At 37.0% G+C, this 17,974-nt stretch overlaps 2 protein-coding genes and 1 pseudogene across 2 annotated transcripts; all 3 read left to right on the plus strand.

Moving 5' to 3' along the window:
• The first annotated feature begins 460 nt into the window (after positions 1 to 460).
• Positions 461 to 928, plus strand: LOC112404798 (keratin-associated protein 13-2-like). Its single transcript, XM_024752913.1, has one exon. The coding sequence runs from the start codon at positions 461 to 463 to the stop codon at positions 926 to 928; it is 468 nt and encodes a 155-aa protein (XP_024608681.1).
• A 5,630-nt stretch (positions 929 to 6,558) lies between these two features.
• KRTAP23-1 (keratin associated protein 23-1) lies at positions 6,559 to 6,737 on the plus strand. Its single transcript, XM_024752911.1, is given in 2 exon segments — positions 6,559 to 6,670; positions 6,673 to 6,737. Coding segments are annotated over 2 exon segments (177 nt in total).
• Positions 6,738 to 7,543: 806 nt separating this feature from the next.
• LOC112404775 (keratin-associated protein 13-1-like) lies at positions 7,544 to 16,163 on the plus strand (annotated as a pseudogene).
• The last annotated feature ends 1,811 nt before the right edge of the window (positions 16,164 to 17,974 follow it).

Genomic DNA, 17,974 nt, shown 5'->3' on the forward strand with positions numbered 1-17,974 from the left:
AGAAAATCATTGGTGGCAAATAGGGTGCCTTTATTCCACTGACAAAAAAAAATTTACTTCATCTTAATCCCTTCCCTTTGAGGTAAGCAGTCCCCAGCCAATATACAGTCAAATGAACAAAGAATCTTGGCCAGCGAGAAGAGTAAGGGATTTTCTGGTCATGATGAGATGGCATGAAAGACATGTAGTCATAGAATTTCTGACTTTGGAACAGCTTAGTGCTTTAACAACACAGTGAATTCACCCATGAATATGAGATGAAAGGAATTTTTCATCTGCAATTACAGAAGATATTATTGAATTACACATACAGAGATGAGAGATTACAAGCATGAGAAAGGTGACTGTGTAGAATGCCACACCCATGGCTAAGAGTATAAAAACACCCCAGTCCAGGAGATGACATTAAACCTCAGAATCTTCTCATTGTCACTCATTGAAACTCACATCTCCTGTCAACATGTCCTACTATCACTGCTCAGGAAACTTCTCCTCCCGCTCCCTTGGGGACCACCTGTGCTACTCAGGCTCCTCCTGTGGCTCTTCCTACCCCAGCAACCTGGTCTACAGCACTGACCGCTGCTCTCCCAGCTCCTGCCGTCTGGACTCCTCTCTCCAGAGTGGCTGCTATGAGCCCATCAGGTGCCTTACATCCTGTGTGCTATCCAGTCCCTGCCAGACATTCTGCTACTGCCCAAGGACCTGCATGCTCTACAGTCCTTGCTGGACAACTTATCCTGGGTCTCTGGGCTCTCGGTCCAACAGAGGTTGCTCCCTGGGCTATGGATCCAAAAGCTGCTACACACTGGGCTTTGGATCCCATGGCAGAGGCTGCTCCCTGGGCTATGGATCCAGAAGCTGCTACACACTGGGCTTTGGATCCCATGGCTTCAGACCCCTGGGTTATGAAGTCTACACCTTCCCTTAGTTGAGCCATAGATCCGGGTTCTGCCGTCCATCCTACTTTGCCTCTAGGAGTTGCCAATCACTGTGTTACAGACCAATCTGCCTTCTATTGATCAACTTGTGGAACATTCAGATGTGAGCAATGTGTCCAACCTCTATACAGAGCTTCTATCATCTTCATGATCTTCGGGAATATCACCTGTTCTTCATCATTTTTCCATTTGTAAAATACTGACCAAAAAACTGTCTGCCACATATACTGAACTTAATGATTAATTTTATGGAATAAATTAACAGAATTAGTAAAATGAATGAAATATATTACTAAATCAATTAATGAAATTCATGTTAACAAACAATGAATTAATGTTAATGAATTAATGGGATCATTGTTCATGAATTTTATTCACAAAATGGATAAAAACCTAAATGAATATAATCTAATAAACTCATTCAATCTGGCTTGCAAATATGCTACTAATTTTATTGTTAGTTTTAACTAGTTAGGCGGGGTTTTTTTTTCTTTTACTTTTTTTGGAGGCTGTTTTTGAGTTAACATTTACTATACCTCTGAAAGCAAACTTTGAAAAACTAATATTGAGAGATTTGAACTAATTTATTTGAGGGTTTAAATGTTTTCTTCTTCAAAACTTCTGTTTTCTGAAATCCTTACATTGCGTGTATAAACTTCACGTGAATAATAATCTCAGGAGTGGCATAGAGCACATTTTCTTCAAAGAATATGGGGCCTTGTTGTTTGCTGACTGAAGGAGAAAAGCAAGCAATTTGGAAAATACAACTGAATGGGGGAAAATTTTAGGTTATATGAAAAGTTTTGTACATTAGTTTAGAGAGCTTTCTTTGATTCAGTCAATGTTGGGTGGCAAAAAAACCATATCCCTTCATCTCATTGAGTATCTTTGTATGTAATTGATTTCTTCACAGGTGTAAAGAGGAAGCCAATTATATTTGGTGAGAATTAATTAAGTTCATGAGATGTAGAGTTTCACCTTATTGTATCCAGATCCAAATTGAACATGGCTGGAAAAACAAGGTTTTCAAACCATCAGAAGTCGCTGTTTCATTCATATTGCAACACACATTTACACACTCCTTGTTTTTATGTTTTATGTTGCAATTCTGACATCTTATAGGTCACATATTTCTGAAAACAGCATTATGCTAGTATAGATAACATATTGATAAGGTCTAAAGAAAATAGCAAAAAGACAGTATCTTTATACAGAGATAAAGAGCAAGGTTCAAAGAATTTTCCTATTCATCATTTTTCAGATCACTATAAGAATTATGAGAAACACACATTTTATGAACTAGTTATTTTACACAGAAGGAAATGAAGACTCAAAGAAGATTAAGGGTTCACTATAGGTCCCAGTCTTACAATAAAACCAAATAAAACTATCTATCTATATGATAGATGAGGACTAATATAAGAAGTGAAGATGCAAGCAACATGGGAGAGAATAACGAGAATTCTGAGAAGGTGAAATAAAATGATCAAAGCAGAGAGGTAAAAAGGTACTTGTGTTCAGGAAATTATTGAAAATCAAGTTACAATTTGTACGGATTAGTAATGGAAAATCAGCTAGAGAGGTATAATAGGTCTCTTTCACTTCATTGTTTTGGATATCTTGAGTTTTGGATCACATTAATCTTAGGATTCATCTTCTCTTATTCATAGCTAAAATAGCTTTCTGCCTGCTCATTTTCATTCTATTTTCTACTTATTTAAACATTTTTAAATACTTTATAAAATAAAACTTTTGTCAAATATTATGTAAAATAGTATGTCATTATATTTCCTTATTTTATATAAATATATTCATATTAAATATATAACATAATATAAAATATATAACAAACAGTTAAATCTCTTAAATCCCCTACTACAAATAAAGTAGCAGAGCATCTGGTAGGCTTTTTGGGGTTCTGGAACAAACATACTCCCCAAGTAGAAGTACCTCTCTGGCCTAATACAAAGCTTCCTTTAGACCAGGAGCAGGAAAAGATTCTGTAGGTCTAGTCTCAGATGCAAGCAACCCTACTGGTTGGGTCAAACAATCTGGCAGACCATATGGTGTTGGTGGCATCTGTGGTATTGAAAAAAATAAAAATACAATAAAACTGCAATGTGGAGTTTACGGCACACCTCAGTGGGAAAATCACAATGCAGGCAAATAAAGTTGTAGAACAAGGTCTTATAATCTGTAGTTGAAAATTAACATATCTTTGGATAATCAGATCCTTGGAAACTACTTGGACCTGGTAGAGGTACAAAACTTGACTGTGGGACAAGTGATCATGCATCTGTAGCTGTCCATCATGAGCTGCGTTCTGTTGAAACTTCCAAGTCATGAAGTCAGGTGGACTCAGTAGCAATCCATTGTAAGACAGAAATAGCTCATAGAGGAATGAACACTAGCAGAACAAGAAAGCAGGCTCCATGAGCAGAAGCCCAGACCCCCATGTCACCGACCAGCACTGCACCACCACCTCTTTCTCAGATCACATGTGTGGTCACATTTGGTGCCTCAAATGACCAGCTGAAGGAGGAAGGGAGAAGCCCAAGCAAGGCTTGCAGATGGATTGGCTCATTGCATGGATGCCTTTAAACACCATGATGAGAAAAATATGCTTTCTCTATGTATAGAATCATATGTCTCACAACTGGTTATCCACTTTGTATAAAAGAGAAAAGTGGTCCCAGTTGATGATACATCTAGATTCCCGGACAGTTGCAATTGACCTGAGCAGCTAGTTAAAAACCTGGAAGGGAGAATATATAATATTCAGACAATAAAATCTGGTATAGAGACATATGGATGGATATATGCAAGTTGGTCCAAAGTGTCAAGATCTTTGTATTTCTTCTCAATGCCCACCAGAATGCATCTATCATGGAAGAGGAACTAAAAAATCAAGTTGACAAAATGACTGTCAGTCGAGCTAGCTTGCCTTTGCTAGAAGTCCTCATCATGCTGGCAAGATGAGCATGTGAATAAGTGACTAAAGAGGCCATGAATGGGTCCAACAGCATAAGCTCCCACTTACAAATCTGATATAATTAATGCCACTACAAATGTCCAATCTGTCAGCAATGGAGGCTAATGCTAAACTCCCAGTATGGCACTATTCCTCAAGGAAACCAACTGGTCACTTGGTTGCAAGTTAACATGGCCCCCTTGTGCCCTGAAAAGATCAGTGGTTCATCCTCAAGCACATAACTACCTATTCAGAGTAAGCCTCTACTTTTTGTGCTTATCTCAGCAGCAATATTTTTCAGGAGCTGATGAAAAACTTGATCCACCAGCATGGAATTCCTCACAAGGCAGCATCTAATCAGGAAATCCATTTCATAGTAGAGACAGCAAGAAATGGGATCCACAAGTTATATCAAAAACCACAGGACCCTGAAGCTGTCTGCCTGATAGTGCATTAAATAGTCCCACTGATGGCAAAGCTGAAGTTTGCTTGGAACATGGAAGCAATGTTCTCAAAGATTGGGTCCAAAATATCCACTTACTGTCATCCCCAGTGACCAGTTTAAGAACTTTGTGCTTCCTATTTCTGCAACTGGAATTTCCAAGGATAGAAGACCTGTTCCCAAAGATAGACTTTCTAACGGACATACCAAGGGTCTCATTGAACTATAATTATGACTGCTGGCTGAGCACTTCGAGTTCCTTTTTTCAGGTACCAGCAAGCAAAAAAAAAGAGTTACCATCTAATCCAAGGGTAGATGATCCTGTTTAGTAGAAAATAGTAGGGTTACTGTTACACAGTGAGGGTAAGAGGGAGTATGTTGGAGCTCAGTCGATCTACTTGGATGGCCCTTGAAAATTCCTGCCCAATTGATGTGATTTGTCATGTGCAGTAACTATAGAAAGAAAAGGGTATGGTTATCAGTGTTCATACTTCTTAGGAAAGGGCATAGGTAATACCACCAAGAAATCCACTGAGACCAATAGAAGTGGTAGCTGAGGGTGAAGCAAATTTCTAATGGATTGTGAAGGAGGGAAATAATGAGTACCCATCTCAGCTCCAAGATCAAATGCAGTGACAGAGTGCATTTCATCCCACCCAGTCACTCTTGAACATTTCCCCTCAGGAAGAGAGGCCAACCAGAGCTACGGAGAATCTCTCTCCTGATAAGTTGACCCTCAAGGTGAAAATGGTGGACTGTGACAGGTACAGATCTGCACTGGAACTCATATCACATCACTTCAAAAAAGGAATAGCTATCCAGATGTGACAAGTGAGGTTAGCTGACAGCCTTTCTCTGTTGGCTTCCTTGGAATCTGCCTCGGATTTCAAGCCAAGGTCAGGTTTTTCTCATGGCAGCCCCTTGTCAATGACTGAACAAGGTGGTAGAATGGTTTTTTTTCTTTCACAAGTGTTACTCTCTTACAAACTTTTTGTTCTTCCATTCCTGTCTCAGTGCCTGCTTCCTGGAGAATCCAACTAGCAAATATTCTATTCTTTCTTGAAACTTAATGTTTCCTTTTAATATTATTTTCCTTCATCCTAAAGAATTTCTGTGTTTATTTCAGTGCAAGTTTATCTGATATAATTAGCCCACTGGAAATTAGCACTCAGCTATTATATTATACAACAGAAAAAATAAAATAGAGAACAGGGGTGACAAAGGGAAAATATTTTATATTTTTGAAAGAAATTACAGAAAAGGAACTGACTTTGAAAAATGCACAAAAATCATTCACAGTATGAGCAGAGAAAAGCCTGAGTTGTTCTAGGATGCAGAACCCAGGTTCTTTTAAAATTTTTATGAGGTAAATAAAAATATATGAAAATATATCAATTATATTCATTTTTGAAGTGTTTTTTTTTTGTAATGGCATTTAGATCCATAGTCTCAAAGCAAGTAGAAGAGATACCTGAAATCCCTGTCTCTTCATCTCTTTTCCCAGTTTCTCAAACTACCATCATTATCCCCACTCCCTCTTCACATGCCCCAAATCAGTTTCTTCTTGTGGTTCCATCTTAATTCAGTCTTCTGGAGTCACTTTGTCTTTAAATGTTTGCCTGATTCCTTTCTGTTTCTAACCATTTCTCATTATGTGTTATTTTTCTTCCCTCCATTGGAAATAAGGAGCACTGTATAATAATATGTGATAGATGGGAAATAAATTTGAAGAATGTGAATCAGTAGTGACAAGTAGAATCAATCATTAGAAGCATCCTTATAAAAAACAAAGTTATGCCACTGATCACTTGACATGGTAGAAAAGTGCAGAAGAAATCCCAGAGCAAAGCAGAAGTAGATATACATGGAGTCATGGCCAGGAAGTAAAAAATGGGCTTTCCTGGCCTTAATAGGATGAAGATAACTGACAAATTGTCCTAGAATTTCTGTACAGGAATGGTCATTGGCTTTGTGTTATAATAAATCATGACACCAGTAAATAGAATAAGTAGGAAACTAGTCAACTGCAATTACAGAGACGATTAATGAACTACACACATGCAGAAGAGGAGTGAAAAATGTGAGAGGATTGCACCAGTACTGTGCTGAACCATTGACAAGAGTATATAATTACCCAGTCCACAAGATGACCTTAGACCTCAGAATATTCTCAGTGTATTTCTGCTGAACTCATATCTCCCGTCAAGATGTCCTACAATTGCTGCTCTGGAAACTTCTCCTCCCACTCCCTTGGGGGCTACCAGTGCTAGCCAGGCTTCTCCCGTGGCTCCTTCTACCCCAGCAACCTGGTCTACAGCACTGACCTCTGCTCTCCCAACACCTGCCAGCTGGACTTCTCTCTCTACAGTCAGGAGACCTGCTGTGAGCCCACCAGGTACCAGACATCCTGTGTGGTGTCCAGTCGCTGTCAGACATCCTGCTACCACCCAAGGACCTCCACACTCTGATGGAAAACTTACCCTGGGTCTCTGGGATTTAGGTTCAGCAGCTGCAACTTCCTGAGCTCTGGATCTGGAAACTGCTACTCACTGGGCTGTGGATCCAATGGCTTTAGACCCAGGGTTCCCTCTTTTAGTAGCTTTCCTCCATTCCATTTGTAACATTGCTGGGCTTTCTCCATTGGTTATAAGATATCTGCATTAATATTTAATACTTGGAAATTAATTTTGGAGAAAAAAATGAATAGTCACAAATAGTTTCAATCTTTAGAAGGCTTTTTAGAAGGCCAAAGCTATGCCTCTAACCAAATAAAAAAGAAAGATGGTACCATTTTGATCTCCACCCTTAGAAGGAATGCATACCCCAGCAAAGCCAGACTCAGATACACATGCAGCGTATACCAGGAAGGAGGGACATTCTTGGCTGTGATGGGATGGTCATTAATATAAAACAGTCATAGCATTTGTGACATGACTAGCTTATTGGCTTTGTGTTGTAACCAAAACTATTATAGCACCCATAAATACAATGTGTAGGGAACTATGCAGCTGCAATTACAGAAATGGTGATTGAGGTAATACTATGCACATGAGGGAGCAGACATGTAGGAATGGTGACCTTGTAGCTGTAAACACCTATTTCTGAGAGTATATAAATGCCACAGAATATTCTCAGTCTAATGCCACAGAATACTGTCAGTCTAATTCAGCTGAACTCACATCCCCTGTCAACATGTCCTACAACTGCTGCTCTGGAAACTTCTCCTCCAGCTCCCTTGGGAGTCATCTGCACTACCCAGGCTCCTTCTACTCCAGCAATCTTGTCTATAGCACTGATCTCTACTCTCCCAGCACCTGCCAGCTGGGCTCCTCTCTCTGCAGTAGCTGTCAGGAGACCTGCTATGAGCCCACAATCTGCCAGGCATTCAGTGCGGTGTCCAGTTCTTGCCAGACATCCTGCTACTGTCCAAGGACCTCCACTCTCTACCATCCCTGCTAGACAATATATGCTGGGTCTCTGGGCTTTAGGTCCAGCAGAGGCTGCTCCCTGAGCTCTGGATCCAGAAGCTGCTACTCACTGGGCTGTGGATCCAGTGGCTTCAGACACCTGGGTTATAGAGTCCAGGGCTCTCCTACCTTGGGCTATGGATCCAGATTCTGCCACCCAACCTATTTTGATTTTTGGCCTATCTGTGGATCTGGCTTCTAAAGACCAATTTATTGAATGTCCAGATCTTTTGGCAGAATGACAACTTTTTTTTTTTTTTTTTTTTTTTCTGTGGTACGCGGGCCTCTCACTGTTGTGGCCTCTCCTGTTGTGGAGCACAGGCTCCGGACGCGCAGGCTCAGCGGCCATGGCTCACGGGCCTAGCCGCTCCGCGGCATGTGGGATCTTCCCAGACCGGGGCACGAACCCATGTCCCCTGCATCAGCAGGCGGACTCTCAACCACTGCGCCACCAGGGAAACCCCAAATGACAACTATTTTATTCTCACAAGAAACAACCCTCTTCATGGTCCCCAAAGACTGGCTGTTCACTCACTCTGCAGCCACCCAACCTAACTTACAGATTTGGTCTTATAGAATATAAAACTAAGTAACAAACCTAAACTTTAAATCATATACCTGCCTTGGTGATGGAAATCATCCAATTATTAGATATCCTTCAAAATTTAACAGTATCTAATTATCTTAAGTAAATAAACACATTTATTCTGGCATCCATATATGTTATTATTATTAGACAGTATAAATAAACATCTCAAGAGCTATAAAAGCCTTGTTCTTTAAAGCATGTGTCCTTATACCTCTCTTCACAGGAGAAGAAAAGCAGAAAAGTTAATGGATATGTATGGAATGCAGAGAGAAAGAATAAAATTTAGATATAGTTCTAGGTTTGCACATATAAATTAAATATAAATCTAACTTGTGTCTGTATATTTTCAGAAAATACTAAATATAAAGCTTAAGTAACTTCTATTAACTTCATCCAAAGTTGGTTGGTAAAAGTGACTGACTTTTTGAATCTCAGTAAGTACTTTTCCATGAAAGTCATTTTTTTACAGCATGTAAAAAGGAAGCCAATTATTCTTGTTGTGAAGAATTTTGATTCAGGACGTGTGAGTTTTTATCTCTATGCTTTCCAGTGGTTCAGGCTATATATGGCTGAGAACCACAACCTTTATGTCAGCAAAAAATGGATATCCTTTACTTTTACTTTTTTATAGTCATGTGCTAATCTTTTTTATAGGACACAGATTTCAGAAAATGGTACATTGCTGTTGGACACATTTTGAAAAGGAGACAAATCTAATAATAAAAGGGCATTATCTTTGTGTTGAGCTAAATAAACGTTCAAAGAGATTTTCAAGTCATTATTTCTTTAGAACTTTAAATAGCACTCAGAGGAACATAACTTTTGTGTGCTACATGTTTGTTTGTTTTTTAAACATGAGGCAATGGAAGTTCAAAGGGACTCAAGATCCGGCCAAAGATCCCAGTCTTACAGAGAAATTGATGTTCACAATTTTCCTAAAAGATGGAACCTCCTATTAAAAGCAAAAACAGAAGTAGTATAGGATAGAATCGAAAAAGTTTGGAAAAATAAAATGGAATGGACAAAGCAGAGAGATATAAAGTTACCTGGTATGTTCAGGGAATATATGGGCAGTTAATTTACAATGGGCAATTAAGTCATTTGGTAAATAGGTTTAGATAGCATTTCTAATGGCTGCACATTACTCCGTCATTTTGAAGTTTGAATTTTGAATGACATTAATGACATTAATCCTAGGTTTCCTCTCCACCTATTAAATTTACTGGAACCGACTTCCAGTGATAATTCTCACACCAGATTTCTTGTCTATTCTAAATAATTTTGCATATATTGTAAAATAAATATTTTTACCAACCATCCTTATATATAGAAGTGTAACATGATATTATTTACCAAGTATAACTTTTGTCAGCATCAGAGTGGGTAGTTCAACTCACTACTAGAATGCTAGTAAAACTGGATAAAATAATTTGTGCACAAACACTGGAGCATTACCAGGCTCAGAACTGCTAGATCAAAATTAGGAGAGGTTTTAAGTCAAAAGCAATGTTGGTATTTGGGCTGATTTCTTCCTAGGGTTGCCCACTAAATCCAAAAACGTCAATGGGCTCATAGTGTGAATGAACAGAATTAGACTCCCATGGCATTGTAAGGAACTGGGGATATTGGTAAACATTCTAGGATTTTGAAACATTATAGGATTTTAAAGCTCCACTAGAATTTTAAGGGTATACAAACAGAATATGTTTCACAGGAACTGAAGTCAACCTTTGAATTACATCAACCTTGATGATATGACAATATTAGTAATCTTGCCCCAGCTTGGTATCTCCAGAGTAAATTCTTCTGCAAATAGACCTCAAATTACCTATAGTAATTGATTAAAAATTATCAATACTGCAAAAAAAGCAAGATAAGAACAAGAGACAACATAGAGTACAAACAAGTCTACAGGAGATCCAGATAATGAACATATTAGAAATATACACAAAAATAATTGTGGTTATTTTTCTTAAGAAATTAAAGAGAAGTTTAAGAATTTTGACAGAGTGCTTGAATATATAAAGATGAAAATGAAAAATGCAAAAACTGTAAAATACAGTAACTAAAATGTACAAAATTCAAATTACTTCAAAGGCAAACTAAAACAGTCTGAAACTATGGGCCAATATCCCTCCCAGCTGAAATAAAATATAATAATGAGCTCAGATCAGGGAGTGACAGAATACCTGGTCAAAGTATAGGAAAACTAGAGGTTCAATCAAGCTGATTAAAATTAGATGACATATATACACTAATATGCATAAAATGGATAACTAATAAGAACCTGTTGTATAAAAAATAAGTTAAATTAAATTTTTTTAAAAAAAATAGAGACGGTGCCTGCCTAACTCAGTTATTAGAAGAACATTACTGATAAGCCCTTGACCCACCTAACATGCAGAAAAAAGGACTTACATTCTCTTGAAAACATTAAATCAAAATATTTTCATATATATATTTGTGTGTATCAATTACATAATTATATAATCATATGTGTACAAAAATATAAATATTTATACTACAAGATACACTGTTCTTTTATATACAATGTCATAATGCAATAAAACATTACAAAAAAAGTCAGAAAGCATGTGTTACTACCCCCATCAAAAGAATAACAATCAATAAGAGGAAATTCACATTTAACACACTTATTAGAATTAGTTGGCTAAAATGCCCATGATGGATATGTGAATAATTTAAGAAAAAGATGGATATAATTAATAAATATATAGGGAATTTTAAAAGATATGTTCATTTAAAAACAATAACAACAACCACCTAATGGATATTCTCAAACAGAAAGTTAAAGATTTAAGTTTTTTTAAAAAGTCAACCTATATCAGTTCAAAATATCCTTCAAAAATAAAGAAAAAATAAAAATGTTTTCAGAAAAATTTTATCCTCAAAAATTTTCTGTAAAATAATTAATTTGACCCTGCCTGATTTGATCAACAATTTCCAGAAGTGGGTGCAGTTGAAAAAGTACTATAATCTATCAATAACACTTCTCATATCAGAAAGAATTGGATCCATATCTAAGGAATACAGACTCACAAACAAAAAACTTGCAAGTCAATATTTCCACGGTAAAGATCACACATATTTTGGAAATGCCCAGTTTTATAATTATGTTTTTTTCTTAAAAAAAAAAAAAAAAGCTGCCCCTGGAAACCTACACTGTACAGAATAATCAATACAAGACTGGAGCTGGGTTGACCAGGTTCTGAGTTCCTGGGAAGTCTCCTTCAACTGATAACCCTCATCATTCACTTTAATACAAATGTAGAATTAAAGATGAAAATAAACTAGTAAAGAATGAGGCCATGATCCTCTTTGATTGGTGCAGAGGTTATGAACTAAGATTCTATACCCTTTGAAAACAAATGGATTAACTTTCCACTTTTTCTAAGAGTAGTTCTGCTCCCTGCTCATCCTGTGGTTACTCTTAAGTTTGCCAACAGGGCTATTTTGAGGAAGTGTTTGGAAAAGAGGGAGAATGAGGAAGGTTAAGATATTTACCTCACCTACTGGAAAAAATGAAAAAAAATTAATTCTGCTTTGGAATATAGAAAAATAAATATTTTTCCAAATAATTATTTAAATTTTGTGAAGCTATTGGTTACTTCTTTTCTTATATGATGTTTCTTTTAAAAATTAAAATAATTGATTTTCTCAAAATCTAAATTTTGACCTTGTATTTTTTCTCTGTTTTATATTTGACTTCTATTTCATTGATTTCTGTTCTTTCCTTTCTTATTTCTATCTTAAATTTACTTTTGGTTTAAATTGCTACTTTTTTCTAAGTTCCTCATATAAAGTACTAAAATAATTGATTTCAAGCTTTCTTGAATTGTTATATATACTTTAAAATCTAAAATTTTCCTTCTAAACAGCTGTACCTCTTAGCTGTACCTTATCATCATTATGCACTTTAAAATATTTCCAAAATTTCATCCATTTTTTTCCTTTAATGTTTGAATTTTTATGAATGGTGTTAATTTACAGCCATATGAGGTTCTTTTTATTTAAAATTTGTAGTTTATTTTTATCTTATAGCTACTGATTTCTCACCTTTTAAAAATGTATTGCCAGCAGTAAACTGAACAATAAACCAAATTTAACGTCTAATGTCACCATTTGTGATAGAATTTATTTCAATAGATTTTCTCCTCAAAATGAAATTCACATGAATTAAATGTAATAAACTCCTTAATCCAAAAACAATGTGGTGGTTTGTTATCTGTTTATTTTCTAATTTTGTTCTCTTGTCCATTTGTGGGATTAAAACAAAAGATCAATATTCCCCTGTGAATGGGCTTTGAAATCCTAACTCTGTGCAAGGTCTTAACTAATGTCTTCAGAATTTTAAGTGTCTTAATATGGTAATTTCCTGGAATTTCACTGAAGGCACAACTTTCTCTGACTATAAATCTCTGAAGCAGAGGAGAGCTGAATTCACTCATGAACAATTGACTATGTGTTTGTATCTGCAGAAGGACAGAAGTAGGAAAACAAGGAAATAATTTAGTTTATATGTTCCGGTTCATATGAAAAAAAAGTAAATGAAGGACTAGTATACATTTGTAAACTTGAGAAAAAAATGCCTATGATCTTTCATTAACTATCATTGAATTAGCCTCATTTTGGTTGGCAAAAGTATCTGAATTTTGCATTTCAACAGCCAGTTTCTAGTCTGATTCATTTCTCTTAAGTGTATGTAAGGAGGTTATCTCTAAACCTAGGTGAGATAAAACCAAAACAGATATATGGGCTGCTCTAGAGGCTCTAGAAGGGTCAGGTTCAGAAGGCATTTGTTTCATCTCAATGCCTTCCCAAGTCTCAAACTCAAAGCAGCTGCAAATGAGCTTCTAGAACTGCCCATATGTCCGTTTTGGTTGCCTCTCACCATGAAATTGGATACTGTTTGATTTTTTATGGTTATTTTCTAAGTTTTTATAAATATACATATAATTTCAGGAAATAATAAGTTGCTAAAAATATAACTTGCTGTAAATGAGCCAAACATAAAAATAAAATGTTATCTTTGTGTAAAGCCAAGGAATCTAAAGAAATTTCCTAAGCATTGGTATTTCATTATACCCTCAAGCAGACCTGCGAGGAATTTGCTCATTATATTGTAAGGTCCTTTTAGCATTTAAGAAGAGAGTGGCTCAAAGAGAACCAGACTTGCCAAAGATGGCATTTCTTTAAGGAAATGAAAATGTCTCACTCTCTTCCTAAGTACATTAAATATGAGTGACACAAGTAACTGTATAGATCCCCAAGCTGAACTTATTGTACAGATGTAGAACTTGAGAATTAGAAGCATTCGTTTCTTGGTCTCTCGGGAAGTTAATGGTAAGGCTAACAACAGAACTCCTAATTCCTATTTCTTTTTATTTATTTATTTATTTATTTATTTTGCGGTACGCGGGCCTCTCACTGTTGTGGCCTCTCCCGTTGTGGAGCACAGGCTCCAGACTCGCAGGCTCAGCAGCCATGGCTCACGGGCCCAGCCGCTCCGCGGCATGTGGGATCTTGCGGGACCGGGGCACGAACCCGTGTCCCCTGCATCGGCAGGCGGACTCAAACACTGCCCCACCAGGGAAGTCCAGATTGACAAAATCTTTAAGGGGCGATATCAATTCATTTTGTTTTTTGTTTGTTTTTTTGTTTTTTTGCGGTACACGGGCCTCTCACTGTTGTGGCCTCTCCCGTTGTGGAGCACAGGCTCCAGACTCGCAGGCTCAGCAGCCATGGCTCACGGGCCCAGCTGCTCTGCGGCATGTGGAATCCTCCCGGATCGGGGCACGAACCTGTGTCCCCCGCATCGGCAGGCAGACTCTCAATCACTGTGCCACCAGGGAAGCCCTCCTATTTCATTTTAATGTTATTTCAGTTGTGCCACACGATCTCATCTTCTCTCCCCTTCAGTCATTTCTCTCTCTTCTTCTCCTCCACATCATCATCACCATCATCATCACTATTAGAATGCTTGGGAAATATTCATGGTTTTTAGACTATTACTGGGAAATCTAAAGGGATCAAAATAATGAGAGAAAATATAGAAATTTTATTTGGCATCCCTGACAGAAATTGAAATAGTAATATCGGGTTGCTCCCCTATGGATGTAATCATATTTTGTTTATAATTTCCATATGTTTTGAAAATGTGATCATCCAAGTTATCCCCATATGCAATACCCACTTTGGTTAAGTCAGAGCAGCCTCTGATGATTAAAAATTACCTGCGTATTTCAGATGTGAAAGTGGTTCTCTGGCCTCCGGAAGTACTCTAGTTAAAAAGCAAACTTCCTTTTAAAGAAGAATCAGGGATAGTTTCAATAATATTTATACAGCCATAAAGTGAAGTACTCACACACAACTAGTAATTATAATGTTGGAAAGAATAAATTTGTAATATCACAACTGGTGCTGAAGTTAAATATAATAAAGTCTCATTTAAATATATAAGTATCAAAGTATAAAAACTTTTATCATTATTTCTCAAGAAACTGTCCCAATCCCATACAACAATCTAGTAAGAGCCAACCCCTACCTCTGAAACTGAGAAGGACCCTGTGGAGTTCCTGGGCACAAAAGCCTTTCTGTGTCCCCTTCCCTGAGTTCCAAAGGGCAGGTTCAAACCGTTGTTAATCAGGAAAGCGAGGGGATGCAGAGATAAGGGAACAGCAGTCAAGAAACACCAGGTACAGACTTGGGGCAGAGTCCTTTTTCCCCCTCAAGGGAAACATATAACAATATATTTGAGCTCTTCTGCAGAACTAAAACCACCACCAAATGGAAGATGTTAACTACTTGATGAAGCATTCTTCATTCCAGAGAAGGTCACAGTTCAACCCTCATCACCTGACGCCAGATGATCTCTGGATTGAGGGAATGTGGGCCCTGCATGCACTACAGTCCCTATTAGTAACCCTGCCCCTTGATTATAAAATTCCTTACAGCCACTCCCCTCCCCCCCAGTTCTTGGGACACACAGTTTTGAGGGCACTAGCCTGCTGTGTCCGCCTTTGCCTGACAAAGCAATAAAGCTATTCTTTTCTACTTCATCCAAAACTCTGTCTCTGAGATTTAATTTGGTGTTGGGATACAGAGGCCGGATTCAAAGCTTTTTTTTTTTTTTAATATCCTTATTGGAGTATAATTGTTTTACCACGGTGTGTTAGTTTCTGCTTTATAACAAAGTGAATCAGCTATACATATACATATATCCCCATACCCCCTCCCTCTTGCGTCTCCCTCCCACCCTCCCTATCCCACCCCTGTAGGTGGTCACAAAGCATGGAGCTGATCTCCCTGTGCTATGCGGCTGCTTTCCACTAGCTATTGATTTTACATTTGGTAGTGTACCTATATCCATGCCACTCTGAATTTATCAGGATCAAGATAAGGTTCTCCCTATATTCCAGCAACAGGGATTCTGGGTCTTCAGTTCCTTACAAAAGCAGCCCTACTCTCTACCAGATTCCCATTATCTCTTTCTTAGATCCTGCCCCAACTAGATTTCTGATTTCCTCCTGCTGCATTCCTTGTCCCTCTGTTACACTCAATGTCCCTATGAAATTTGAACTCAGGGGTTCAGCTCCCAACCTCCTGCTGCCAAAGCAACTTTATTTCCAGGACTTGCCAGTCATCTTTTTACCAGCCAGCGTGTGGTTCTTGCTTCAGGGGATTAATGTACTTAGTTTCCCAGGAAACTCATCATGAGTCATTTCCATGCAATTGATTTCACCAATTTCTATTTATTTATTCTTGTCACATTAGTGATTATAGGTAACAGCTTTGTTCTCCCCCCGGCCTTAACTCCCATATTTTTTATTAGTCATGCCTCAGTAGTACCTTGTCAAACATCTCGTCAGCACCAGTCCTCAAAATAATATTCATTTAGCTCTGTTCTTAGGGAATGCAGGATGAACAAATATTCTATTACATTTTTTTTTCAGGGAGAATGCATTCATTCATATACTTCTCTATATTAAGAAAAATTTTAAACTGGATTTTAAGTGGGATTCCCATTTCTCTAAACTTACCAACTAGCAAGGTTAACCAAATAATGATTTAATTACAACAGTAAGTAAAGCTGTAAAAGAGCTGTTCTTCAACATATAAGTACATTTGACAATGAGACCTTAATAACAATCTGAGATGTGAACAAAACTTCCCAGGGAAACTATTTTAGAAGCTAAGTCTGGAGAATGAGTAAAAATGGCTTAAAAAAAAAAAAAAAAAAAAAATGGCTTGATCCAGGTAGAATCTGGAGCAAAGGTACCCAATTAGATGATTGTACCAATCTGAACAGAAATAATAAACATCATTAATGAAGTCAGCATATCCACATGTACCCATCCTACATTGCTATCTCTGTCTCTCATGTCTACATAAATTTCTCCTTTTAGTATAAACCAACTGAACTTCAATTCTTCCCTGAACACGTGTATGTTTTTCCCCTCTGCTTTGGTCATTTCGCTTCATCTTCATATATTTCCCCTTATCTATTCTCATATCTTTTGTGTTTTCGATATTTAAGAGAGTCTCAACTTTTAGATTCATTTTTAAATGCCATTTCCTTTATAATTCTTATATCATCGAATAAAAGTTTTCTTTCCATCTTCTGGTATTGGAACTGAACTGAGTTACAGTGAAATTTAAAGAGTGAGGTAATAGGGATAATATGGTAGAGTGAGTATGGCAATCTTGAATTAGACATTTAATTAGTCAATTACTATGTGTAAAGACCCCATTTCCTGATCTCAGGAGAGTTTGAAAATGGAATTCCCAGGCTTATGGGGATAACAGAGCAGGGATTTTTTTGCAAATGCCTTCTAAATGAACTAGATTAATAATATCAGTCATTTTTCACTCACTCCCTTGGTCAGATATACTTAGATACTATAAACAACAGGCTCGTAAAACTAAAAAGATACATATTTATCAATTGTGAATAGAGAAGGTAGCACACTACTTACTCATATAAACACGCACAAAATCAGCCACATTACCATATTCCCACAACATTTCCAGTCATCATTGTACTATAGGTCTTAGCCAGAGCAGTAAACAAGAAAAACAAATAAAAGGCATAAATATCAGCAAGTGAATAAGAAAGTTGTCTTTATTCACAGGTATAATGATTGTCTACATAAAAAATCCGAGGAATGTACAAAATTACTACAGAAAACTCTATTTTACTTCAATATACAAACCAAAAGTACATGAAAAATTAAGTCTAAAATATGTTGTAATGACAACAAAACATACAATCTAAAAATACATTTCAAGATTCTAGATTCCCATATTAATACTTATAAAATACTGCAGAAAGAAATTAAATAAGACTCAAATAAATAGAGATATATCACAGATTGAAAGCTGTTCAATATCCCTAATTTACAGATTCAATATTCTTTTTTAAATTAATTAATTATTTTTTTATATCTTTATTGGAGTATAATTGCTTTACAATGGTGTGTTAGTTTCCGCTTTATAACAAAGTGAGTCAGCTATACATATACATATATCGCCATATCTCTTCCCTCT

This window comes from Neophocaena asiaeorientalis, unplaced genomic scaffold, assembly GCF_003031525.2.
Source record: "Neophocaena asiaeorientalis asiaeorientalis breed wild unplaced genomic scaffold, Neophocaena_asiaeorientalis_V1.1 scaffold245, whole genome shotgun sequence".
NCBI lineage: Eukaryota > Metazoa > Chordata > Mammalia > Artiodactyla > Phocoenidae > Neophocaena > Neophocaena asiaeorientalis.

Bases quoted from the DNA above. Each gene is read 5' to 3' on its own strand.
- LOC112404798 (XM_024752913.1), top strand. From the start codon at position 461: ATGTCCTACTATCACTGCTCAGGAAACTTCTCCTCCCGCTCCCTTGGG.